Source organism: Hyperoodon ampullatus (genome assembly GCF_949752795.1).
Source record: "Hyperoodon ampullatus genome assembly, chromosome: 7".
Lineage (NCBI taxonomy): Eukaryota > Metazoa > Chordata > Mammalia > Artiodactyla > Ziphiidae > Hyperoodon > Hyperoodon ampullatus.
This window is the reverse complement of record NC_136920.1, coordinates 73,013,520-73,025,886: the sequence shown is the minus strand read 5'-3', so window position 1 is coordinate 73,025,886 and position 12,367 is coordinate 73,013,520. Positions and strand designations below refer to the sequence as shown.

The 12,367-nt window shown below is 45.9% G+C and overlaps 1 protein-coding gene across 2 annotated transcripts; it reads left to right on the top strand.

The window, feature by feature from the left end:
• Positions 1 to 8,491: 8,491 nt before the first annotated feature.
• Positions 8,492 to 11,165, top strand: LOC307055957 (serum amyloid A-2 protein; the record flags this gene model as incomplete). 2 transcript variants are annotated; one of them, XM_079708292.1, is made up of 3 exons in its annotated part: positions 8,492 to 8,579; positions 10,474 to 10,612; positions 11,114 to 11,165. In XM_079708292.1, 3 exons carry the CDS (start codon positions 8,492 to 8,494, stop codon positions 11,163 to 11,165), a joined length of 279 nt encoding a protein of 92 aa, XP_079564418.1. The 2 variants fall into 2 exon arrangements, with proteins under 2 accessions (XP_079564418.1, XP_079564417.1); XM_079708291.1 differs by having other exon boundaries at positions 11,003 to 11,165.
• Positions 11,166 to 12,367: the final 1,202 nt, after the last annotated feature.

Genomic DNA, 12,367 nt, shown 5'->3' with positions numbered 1-12,367 from the left:
GTGGCCTTGCTGTTGCTAACAGGGGGCTGGTGACATAACCCCACAATGCTCCCCTGCACGTCCATTATCTTGATCCATTCCATCAGTTAGAATCCAGGAGGCTTCAGAGGAGCAATACAACAGCCTTTGGGGGAAGAGACTCAGAACTAAGTACAGACAGGTTCAAACCGGGATTTCCTGGTGCCTGGAGGATGCAGACTGGAAACTCTATGCTAGTAGGAGAGTGTTCTCTCTAATGAGGGGTGTGGGCTTTGCAAGAAGGGACACACACCAAACAGAATTAGGAGTCCATATCCTTAAGTAAATTGTTGGTCCTGGACTTCCCTGGTGGCGCAGTGGTTAAAAATCTGCCTGCCAACTCAGGGGTCACGGGTTCGAGCCCTGGTCTGGGAAGATCCCACATGCCACGGAGCAACTAAGCCCATGCACCACAACTACTGAGCCTGCACAACTACTGAAGCCAGAGCACCTAGAGCCCATGCTCCGCAACAAGAGAAGCCACTGCAATGAGAAGTCTATGCACCGCAGCGAAGAGTAGCCCCCGCTCGCCACAACTAAAGAAAGCCTGTGTGCAGCAACAAAGACCCAATGCAGCCAAAAATAAATAAATAAATTTATCAAAAAAAAAATTGTTGGTCCTTTTACGTGCTTAATGATGAGCATGTTAAGTAGAAGAAACAGGTGGAAAATCATTTCCCCTGTCCTCCCTACTGCAGTAATGGAGAGCCTACTGGCTGGAGGAAGTAAAGGGGCAGGAAACCTTTGACACCTGAGCCATTTCTGATTTTATTAATTTTAAGGAGGAAGGATGGGAATGAGTCATGAAGTTAATATCTGAGGATTGTTGTTCTTTGGGGGAGATAACAATCTTAGGGGGATGAGTGACACCTTGCCTTCTCTTTTCTTTCACTATACTTTTTGTACATAGTCTTTCCATTTTATTTATTGGAATCTTACTGATTTTATCATAAAATAAGTATGAGCTTTCTCTCTATGCATGTATAATCATTTTTCTCCCCAATTATAAGTCTCATTTTCATGAAGGCATAGCCTGGACCTGGTTATTTCTTGTCCCCTCTCCCTGCAATATATGCCCAACGTCTAGCGTAGTGGCTGTTGCATTGAAGGTTGAATAGGTGATGAATGAACATATTGTAGGAAATCCTAAAAACCCAGAATAAGATGAACACTTCTCACTACCTAGAAACATGGATACCATTTGATATACAACTTCCTAGCTTATGTTTCACAGTGAGAGAATGTCTTTTAACAAACACGGGATCACATTCTATTACATTATTTTCTCCTTAGATGTTAACTATGCTTCTCCAGGTCAGTAAATGCTCTTCCACAATATGAGTATATGACAGAGCAGAAGTCATGCTAGGTGCACCCAAATCCAGGGCTTGGCTCTTAACGCTGCCTCTAAGTCCAGGTGGCTGGGTTTTAGGGTCTGTGATGGGAACTCAGTGCCACAATCTCTACTGGGAAGGTATTCTGGTGTTTTGTAATGAATCTTTCTATCCGAGATAAGCATGGAAAAATGGAATGGGCAAAGTTCTGGTTTCTACTGCCAGAAGCTCAGATTGCTGTGTCCAGTGGCATTCTCCCAAACCAAATAACGCAACCTGGAATTACCATAAACCATCCATCATATTTTTAAGAGGTTTGCCAGTTCTCAGAAGAGAGAATTTGTTTAGCTATGGAGGCAAGGGGCTGGAGTAGAAAGAGCACCGGCCAAGGCTTTGTGTGCCTTCTTGGTTCTGGTACTTGAGTAAGCCATTTATATTCTCTACAGCTTCTCCATCAGAAAGGAGTTTGGAAGTGGATTGTTTCTTTCTTTTTAAAACATTTTTACTGGAGGATAGTTGATTTAAAATGTTGTGTTAGTTTCAGGTGTACAGCAAAGTGAATCAGTTATACATAAACATGTATCCACTCTTTTTTAGACTCTTTTCCCATATAGGCCGTTACTGAGTATTGAGTAGAGTTCCCTGTGCTATACAATAGGTACTTATTAGTTATCTATTTTATATATAGTAGTGTGTACATGTCAATTCCAATCTCCCAATTTTATCCCTCCCCCACCCCTAACCCCCTGGTAACCATAGTTTGTTTTCTATATCTGTAACACTATTTCTGTTTTGTAGATAAGTTCATTTGTATGGAAGTGGATTGTTTTCTTAATGAGTAAAAGAGAGGCATTCCCAGGAGACCTGGTATACATGTGAGAAAGAATGAATTGGCTGTGACTCTATAAAAGATGAATTTATAAATAAATAGAGCACCCCTGTCCTAAGGAGAAAATTGGGGTCCTCTTCCCAGTAATTAGAGATCTCGGGTGGTAGAAAGCCCTGGCCTATTAGGCCTATGGACACTAAGTTTGAACACTGTGGGTCAGCCTGAAAGATCAACTTCTCATACATATTTCATAGTAAACATGTGTTGGGAGTATACCTTACCTGCTCTCTCTAACCTCTTTCCTACCCTGCTCCTTTGTTGATCTATTCTCTCTAGAACTTCTGTTATTAGGAGGAGGGGGAGATCAGAAAGGCAACCCCATTGTTTCATTTCACAGTCCTTTTGGACTTTGGAGTGGGGGGCAGTTCTACTGGCTCATAAGTATCAGCCTTCCACAGCACAGCACTGCACACTCAGCCCCAAGCAGTAAATGATCCCAGCCTGCTGTCACTAAACAATACGCTAAACCACTATTTCCTTTACCCCTGTCATCCTGTCCCTTCTTTCACTTAACAAAAACTAATTGCTCTATGGGTCAGCCTCAGACCTCTTTACATTCTACCTGCCTTTCCTCTGAGCCCTGGGTGAGAAGGCTCTGTGGTGAGTACTCCCCTTTATCTTTGCCTATTTTTTTTCCCTGTTAGAAAAACCTGAAACTTGCCTTTCCCATATCGATTCCACTTTATTGTCACCTTCTCCCCTGGGGTACACCTCCTGCAACTCCGGAACAATAGAATGGGAAAGAGGGGGTCTCCCTCCTCTTTTTCCTCCACTGCCATTTCCACAGAATTTACCCCCGATGCTCTTTGGAGTGTCTTCTCCTAAGTCCCTGTCAAATTCTTTACTGCTCTCTCTCCAGCCTTACCAATGTTCTCTACACAAGTGATTTCCAAAACAGGGAGATTTTGAAACACAGGCATTCAAACTTGCTGAATCAGAACCTTCAAGATTCTGGCCCACGACTCTGCATTCTTCAAACGCCCACAGGATGCTTCTGAAATAGACAATCTGATTAGCAATATTTGAGGGCAAAGCATGTCTCTATTATATTTGCTGATAGATCTCCCCAGTCCTCTCCCACCTTCCTGGAAAATTTCCTCATGTCACTTACAACCCTCATTTCAACATATTTGCTGCCAGCACTCTTAGTGACCGTTAATTATATCGTTGAACCTTCCTGCATCCTGAAATTTAAGATCTTGCTCTTCCCAAAGCCCCAGTATGCAAATATCTGGGAAAAGAATGTTCCAGATGAAAGGAATAAATAACTAAGCCCCTGGGGTGAAATGCGCCTGGAGTGTTTTTTTTTCCCCCCCCCGGTACACAGGCCTCTCACTGTTGTGGCCTCTCCCGTTGCACAGCACAACCCCGGACGAGCAGGCTCAGCGGCCATGGCTCACGGGCCCAGCCGCTCCGCGGCATGTGGGATCCTCCTGGACCGGGGCACGAACCCTTGTCCCCTGCATCGGCAGGCGGACTCTCAACCACTGCGCCACCAGGGAAGCCCCGCCTGGAGTGTTTAAAGATCAGGGAGGAGACCAGTGTCGTGGATGGAGGGAAAGGAGTGAGAGGAGAGACATAGGCCATGAGGTGTGAGTGAGACAGAGCAGAGTATTGTAAGCCATTGCAGGGCTTTGGCTTCAGCTATGGGTAAAACTGAGATCCTCTTGAGCAGAGAGTGACATGATTTATCTTGTGTTTTAACAGTCTGGTTGCTGTATTGAGAAGAGACTAGTTGGGAGCCAGGGTGGAAATATGGAAGCCAGTTAGGGATTCATTACAATAATCTAGATGATGGTGCAGAATAATGAGTTGGAAGCTGTAGAGGTGGTGAGAAGGGTTTGTTTTCTGGATATATTTTTTTGACAGTAAGTTCAGCCATTCAAGTAGGCTGGGTTTTCACTGCATACAAACAATGTCCGTATTCATCTCTAAATGACTGATACTACACAGTGCGCATCATTTCAAAGCTTTTTCATTCTTCTTAACTTCCAAACTCCACCTGCACAAGACCTCTAACAGTCTCCTCCTTCATTCACTTATTGATTCATTCAATCAATAAAAAGAACCTGTTATAGTTGGGGTGCTGTGCTAGGTGTTAGAGATACAGCAGATTTCCTGTCAATAAGTCAGACAAGGTTCTTACCCCTGGGTTTTGTGCACTGTGGTGCCAAACTCAGAAATGCACACAGGTAGAGAGTGATGAGTCCTGTGACAGGTAAAGACAGGTGTTCCTGGTTTCCCTCAGTTCTCTCTCCTCCATCTCAAAATACATCTTCCTCATCCTCTCTCCTTTCCTTCCCTCATTAGAGAAAGACCTGCTCCTACTACACCTGGGCAACCACATCCCTAGTGGTCCTGTGGACTCTTGGACCTTGGAGAATCTGTTATGCTCATCTTTCACTCTCAGTCACTCACTCTCCCTTTGTTAATTCTCTCCCTCTATACTTTAACCATCCCTCATCTTTAAATGAATTCTCCTTTGACCTTTGCATGTATTAATTCATCCAATAATTCAACAAGTATTTAATGAGTGGTGATATCCAATTCCCCACTTACTTCAAGTCTACACTTTGGCAACTGAATTTGGTCAGAGAAAAACACACAGCCACAGTGACTAGCCTCACTTTCAATTCATGGTCATTAACCTCGAGCTGCCTTGCAATCTGACTACACTTCCTCAGTTCATTCCCTGTGCCATTCTCCTAGATGATGATATTTCACTTCTCTCCTGAAACTTCCAACACCTATTCCTCCTCCATCCTCCTCTCAGTTGATGACTTTGCTCCATATTTCACTGAAAAATAAAAGCAATCAGAAATGAACTTCCAGGGCTTCCCTGGTGGCGCAATTGTTGGGAGTCCACCTGCCAATGCAGAGGACACGGGTTCAAGCCCTGGTCTGGGAGGACCCCACATGCCACGGAGTGACTAAGCCTGTGTGTCACAACTACTGAGCCCATGTGCCATAACTACTGAAGCCTGCACGCCTAGAGCCCGTGCTCTGCAACAAGAGAAGCCACCACAATGAGAAACTCGTGCACCACAACGAAGAGTAACCCCTGCTCGCTGCAACCAGAGAAAAGCCAACGCACAGCAATGAAGACCCAATGCAGCCAAAAATAAAATAAATAAAATAAAATAAATAAATTTATTAAAAAAAAAAGAAATGAACTTCCACAAGGTCCCACCACCAAATCCACTGACTTACCTGCATTTATTCCCAGATACTCTGCTATCTCTCTGGTATGTGATATGTGTGATGTGTGTCAATATCACTACCTAAGGCCACCCTTAGGTTTAGACCCTGCAGACAACAGTGATGCCCAATGCCAGAGTGATCAAGACACATTAAACATTAATGTCTATTCAAAAATTTAACTGCAAACACAGTCTCATATTATCAGGGTGATAAAAAGTAAAGGCAATATAAACAGTCATCCATTTAACATGTTTGTGTGTGCGTGTGTGTGTGTTTCAATAAGTGCATCACCTATAACTTCAGACCATTGTTTACAACCATCTGTATACAGAATTTCCAGTGCCAGGTAGAAAAGACTGTCACCCAGCTCCTTGAATTTGGACAGAGATTACTCTTAGATGTGTATTTTTAAAGTTATTCTGTCGCCAATATTCCTGTATATTTTATTATACAAAAATTATTGGCATTATCTTTAAAAATTTTTTAGTTTTTAAGATTTACAGTGCATATTTGTTGCCGTATAGGAAGAAAACAGAATTTGTATTCACCTTTCTAGAGTATTAGCATGGATTTCACACAAGACACCAACAAATGGGCTTATTAATTATTAAAAAATTAGGCAATTGGTATTTTGTTTTATATTGTGTAGATATTATTGATGGATTGTTAAACAGGTGCTCGAGTATTTCTGATATTATTTGTAAAAATTGGCTAGGGAGGGATTAGTATTTTTTCTCTTGTAATATAATTGATATTCAAAAATTTGCTACTCTTGACCCCTAAAAAACCACTGCTCCGCAACACACTGTCAGGAATGGATTAGATTTAGATAATGAGGGATGTCACTATTTGTGTTATATACTTATTGATTAGTCACTACAACATAAATGCCATGTGGCTAGAGACATCCAGCACCCGGGTGAGTGCTGGCATGTAGGGACAGCTCAGCAAGTAACTGCAGAATGAATAAAGTAATGAAAGAGTGCCTGTTATTCACCAGATAGCGTGATGAGCACTATATGTACAAAGGTGACAAGACAGACATGGTTTGTGTTAATTTAAATTTAAATTGGTCCTTGGAAGAGGTTTTTTTTAAAATAGTCCTATAAGGCAACTTGACTTGAGAAATTGTTTGCATTTCTTGTACTTTTTTTTTTTTACATCTTTATTGGAGTATAATTGCTTTACAATGGCATGTTAGTTTCTGTTTTATAACAAAGTGAATCAGTTATACATATACATATGTTCCCATATCTCTTCCCTCTTATGTCTCCCTCCCTCCCACCCTCCCTATCCCACCCATCCAGGTGGTCACAAAGCACCAAGCTCATCTCCCTGTGCTATGCGGCTGCTTCCCACTAGCTATCTCTTTTACGTTTGGTAGTGTATATATGTCCATGCCTCTCTCTCGCTTTGTCACAGCTTACCCTTCCCCCTCCCCATATCCTCAAGTCCATACTCTAGTAGGTCTGTGTCTTTATTCCCGTCTTACCCCTAGGTTCTTCATGACATTTTTTTTTCTTCTTAGATTCCATATATATGTGTTAGCATACGGTATTTGTTTTTCTCTTTCTGACTTACTTCACTCTGTATGACAGACTCTAGGTCCATCCACCTCACTACAAATAACTCAATTTCGTTTCTTTTTAATCTCCAGTTGAGGATGAGGCACAAGGGATTTTCTCTTGAGAGTTGAAAGCTCTGCACATACATACACAGGCCTCATCTGCTGGGAGGACACTGCTGATATTTTTGACTCACAGTGACACCCCACATACACCCCTACCAGGAAAATACAGCAGACACCTCAACCATTCCCCTGACTAGGAGCCTGGCACTTCCCCATTTGGGCTGCCATTTTCCATAACAGCTGTTACACCCCTCTGTCCTATTAGAGGTTTCTTAGAGTTTACACACTAGTCCCTTGCACCAAAACACTCTCACTCCCACTATGATGCATCTCCAGGATGCAGGAACTAGCAGGAACTCCCCTCTACTAGGATTACCCCCATCTCAAGAGCCAGCTTAGATAATACACCTCCTGTTGGCTAGGAGGTTGAGAGGGCTCTCTATTGCCTTGGAGCTGAAAGCTCAGCATAGGCACACAGAGTGGTGGAAGGTGCTCAGGGCACACATGTGAATCGGTGGGGCTGGACTGTCAGTTTTGAAGCCCAAGAATTTGGACATGAGCTCAAAGGATTTAATTTCTGGAACATCTGCTGTCTGGTCCAGAAGGGACCATCCTGAGGAAACGACAAGGAAAGCAAGGTCCAGGCTGGAGGAGTATCCTCTAACCACACACCTTCCAGCAGCCTGGGGGCCTCCTTCCTGGAGATCCACACCCTCTTCTCCACAGCCCAGGTGGCCTGGGCCTCAGCCCCTCCACCCCCGACAGTGGCCACCAGGCAGAACAGGCCTACCGATTTTCTCAGGGTTGCACAATGAGAAATATGACCTGTGGATGAGGACAGCCACTGGTCTCCAGGAAGTTACCCTTTTCAGTTTTGTAGGAGAAATGACCTGCAGGGACTCTCCCCCAGGCACCAGTCCAGCTTTCCTTCTCACCCCATGACCCCAGCAGGGATGGCTCAGTATAAGTACAGCCACCTGTCCCCAGCAGGTCTGCTCCACCCGGTTCAGGTGAGAAACTTCTCCAAGGAGTGATTTCTTTGAACACACTTACTTTAATTCTTCTGTTTTGTATTTGTCCTGTATGAGGTCAGTGCTGGCAGAGTGGTGCATGGGAAATGCTTTTTGATTAATTACAGGCTGCTTTAGCAAGACACAACTAGGTCCCAGCTGCACTCTTCTTCCACCATAGACACCTTGGTGACCTCTTAGACAGTCTTGGGTTCAGGATTGGTGGGTTCAGAGCTGAGGGCTAGTGGCTCCGAGTGAGTTCCTACTGCAATGTTCCCTAGGTGGACCACTGAGAGTCTAATGAGAACAAGTGGAAAGAACAGCCAGGCCCTCCTTGACATACAAATCCCAAGGTGGGTGTACAAGGCTTGTCCGTGTCTCCCTGACCCTCTCTTTTCATTTCAGCACAATGAAGCTTTTCACAGGCCTCATTCTCTGCTCCTTGGTGCTGGGAGTCCACAGCAGATGGTTTTCCTTCCTTGGTGAGGCTTATGAAGGTAAGGCTGGTGGAGGGGGCATGACACCCAAGGGCCTCTGGGATTCACCATGAGCACTCTTAAGGGTTGGAGCTACTGTCTTAGGCGGTGCTGCCCTATGTGGTAGAATGTGCCAGGTGTTTGGGGAGCTTTTTTTCAGACTGATTGAAAACCACAGGATTTATGTCTATCAATTACTAGAGGAAGAACAGTCATCATTCTCAGCTGAAATGGAAGTTTGAATGGAAGACATAAAATAAGTCTTGAAATGGTACAGCATTTCCCTCAGACCAATTGCATGAAGTAGGCTGAAAGCTATCCATCTATTTCCCTTCTCTTCTTCTCTCCCTCCACTCATTTCTCTCTTCCTTCCTTCCTTCCTTCCCTCTTCTTCTTCTCTTCCTTCTTACCTTCCATTTCCTAATTGGATAATTCAGGGACCTTCAGCTTAGCTCTTGCTCCTGCTTCCTATACTCAGTGACACTATCCCTGGTTTAGTCTGTTTCCTACCCTTTTCTAGCCTTTTAACTGACAAAAAAACCCGTGTGCGACCGGGGGCGGAGGGTGGGGAACCTAATAACATACATCAAGCTTCCAGTAGGAACTTGGCCCTTACATGCACTTCAGGGTGACCAACTCTCTTGCTTTGCCCAGGTCTGAGGAGTTTTCCAGGACACTTTTAGCGCTAACTGTGGCAGTTCCAGGAAAACAGGGGCAGTTCTGGTTAGGCTGGGACAGTTGGTCACCTACTTACCTGCAGAATACCTCCGTGAGGGAGGCATCTTCCCCCACCTGAAGGGGAGAAAACCGAGGCTTAGAGCAGCCGAGTCCGTTGCCCAGGGACTAAGAGCCAGTCAGCAGGTGGCAGGAGAGAAGTTTGAACCCAGCTGTGCATGAGGCCAAAGCTCTTGCTGGGCAGGCTTGTCCCAGTACCACTTCCTCAAGCTGGGGGCTTATCAATCTCAGCTGCATGTTGGATTCACCTGGGGAGCAATGAAAACTATTGATGCCTGAGACGCACCCCAGAGAGTGTGAGGTAATTGGCCTGGGGTGTGAGGTAGGTCTCATGGGACTTTCAGTATCTCCCCAGCTGATTGGAAAGTGTAACCAGGCTGAGGAAAAGACCCATTGCTCGAGGGCTTGCTTCCTCAGGCAGCCCATATCATCAATACCGGCCACTAGAAAGTTCTCAGGATGCCATTCACATGCCTAACAGGCAGGGGAATCAAGTCACATTTAGTGCATTCGCGCAGCAGAAATACATTTCTTAGGCGTCAGGGCAGAGGTGCTGCATGTCTGCTGCTTTCTCAGAATCTGTCCTCCATGTCACCTGCTCACTCACCCAAGTCCCCTGGATCTTATCCTATGCAGCTTCCTTTTATAACAGTGGTTCGGGGCCAAGGCAATTTTGTGTCCTGGAGATATTTGGCATGTTTGGAAACGTTCTTGTTTGTCACACTTGGGGAATAGGTTGCCCATTAGTGGGTAGAAGTGAGGATGCTGTTAAACGTGTTACGATACCCCAGACAGCCCTGAACAACACAAAATTATCTGGCTTAAAATTTCAATAGTATGAAGCTGAGGAATCCTGCCCTATAATGATAGCTCCCTTCTCTCCTTTAAACATATCACATAGAGCCCTAAGTGAGATGCAGTCCAGAGACAGCATCATCGGGGCCCAACAACCAGGTCCAACACAGCTGTGCTCCTCCCCCCATAACGACTCTCATTCGAGTTACCAGGAGCAGGAAACTAGGCACGAAGAATGCTCTTCTCAACCTATGGCACTCATGGTGCTTTAGCCACAGGATGAAACTGAGTCAGTGGAAGATTTTTCATTCCTTGATTCTTCTCTGAGGTGTGGCACAGTTTTCTGTCCACCTGATAATCCTTTCTCTATGTGCTTTCCTCCCAGGGACTAAAGACATGTGGAGAGCCTACTCTGACATGAAAGAAGCCAATTACAAAAATTCAGACAAGTACTTCCATGCCCGGGGCAACTATGATGCTGCCCAAAGGGGACCTGGTGGTGTCTGGGCTGCTGAAGTGATCAGGTACCAGGGGCCCTGAGGACGCAGGGATGGGTGTGAGAGCCTCGGACAGGCAGGAGGGGCCAAGCCCTGGAGGACTTCCTGTAGGGCTGTGGCCTCTCCTCCTCTTATCCACCCTCACCCTCTGTGTCCTGTGTGGGGTCTGAGTGACTGAAGAGCAGAGCAAGGCTGGTGGCACAGACGATTCCCAAGCCTCCCGCATGGGTGCTGTTCACCCAGCATAAGGGGACCCGCAGGGCTGAGGTGGGCTGAGTCCGGGCAGCCTCAGGCTTCATCCCCTCTTTCCTAGCTCCTGTCAGAGTCCTTGATTCCTTGGAAAGAGGAGAGATGGGGAGGGTGGGCTGTTGCTCGTCAGCCCTGGAGTAATCCCCTACCTGCCCTCCTCCATTCCAGCGATGCCAGAGAGAATATTCAGAGAGTCACAGACTTTTTTAAGCATGGAGACAGTGGCCACGGACTGGAGGACTCGAGGGCCGACCAGGAGGCCAATGAATGGGGCCGGAGCGGCAAAGACCCCAATCACTTCAGACCTGCCGGCCTGCCCAAAAAATACTGAGCTATTTCTCACTCTGCTCAGGAGACGACGGGGCTGTGAGCCCCCAAGGGCAGGGACGCTGAGCTAGTGTGTTCTCTGTCCACAGAAGCCAGCAGATCTAATAAATGCTTAAGAGATTGAATGTTGAAAACCGTGTGTTATTCTTTGATATGAGGACAGCCTGTTAGTTCCCAAGGGGTGATGGCTGGACACCCACATGAAGGCCGAGTCTGTGCCTGTGTCTTGGGTGTCGGGGCCACAGTCTCAGCATCATACAGGGGCAGACACCCTACTCCACCCCTTCCCCTAATCAGACCCGCTCCCCTCCAGGCCCCTCTGGTTACAGTGGAGCTCTTTCTAGGCCCTTCTGTATTCAGGCCTCTTCACTCCCTGGCACTTGTGTCCTGTCAGCTTCTCTGCCCTGGGGTCTAGTCCCCTTAGTTCGTCCTCAGTGGTGTCTGTGTGCGGGCAGGGGACACAGCCTCGGGAGGACTGGATCGTGGAATCCTGCTCCAGCAACTGCACCTTGATCTTCTGTTCATTTCTCAGCAACACCTACAAATCCATCTATGAACCAATTTCTGTCTGTGCCATCCAGAAGTGCCTCCAAAGCAGTTTCCCTTCACTCTATATTCCTTGCCTTATGCAAGTGTCCAGGAATAAACATGTCAAGAAACGGAGGCATAGGCACAACATCAAGATCAAGTATCAGGAGGTTTTGTATTGCCTTGGATATGTATCAGGTCCTTGAGAAGAAGTCATTTTCTCTCCCTGGACCCTTCCCAACAGAGGAAAGCCAGCAGCATGTTACTTTTTTTTTCCGGTCATGCCGCACGGCTCGTGGGCTCTTAGTTCTCCCCGCCAGGGATTGAACCCAGGCCCACGGCAGTGAAAGCTCTAAGTCTTAACCACTGGACTGCCACGGAAGTCCCAGCATGTTACTTCTTATTGAGGAAAACAGTGTCTAGTAAAAGGGGTTTGGGCCTGTTAGAGCACAGGAATTATGAGTGACTCAATAAATCACAAATTCCTAGATAAACCAATAACCTTCTTCCTTGGATAAAAACTTTGGTTTTGGTGTTTGGTTTTTTCAGATTACAGATTCCAAGAACTAAAATGATCTAACACTTTAAAGAGTGGTGAATAGGGGCTTCTGTGGTGGCACAGTGGATAAGAATCCACCTGCCAATGCAGGGGACACGGGTTCGAGCCCTGGTCCGGGA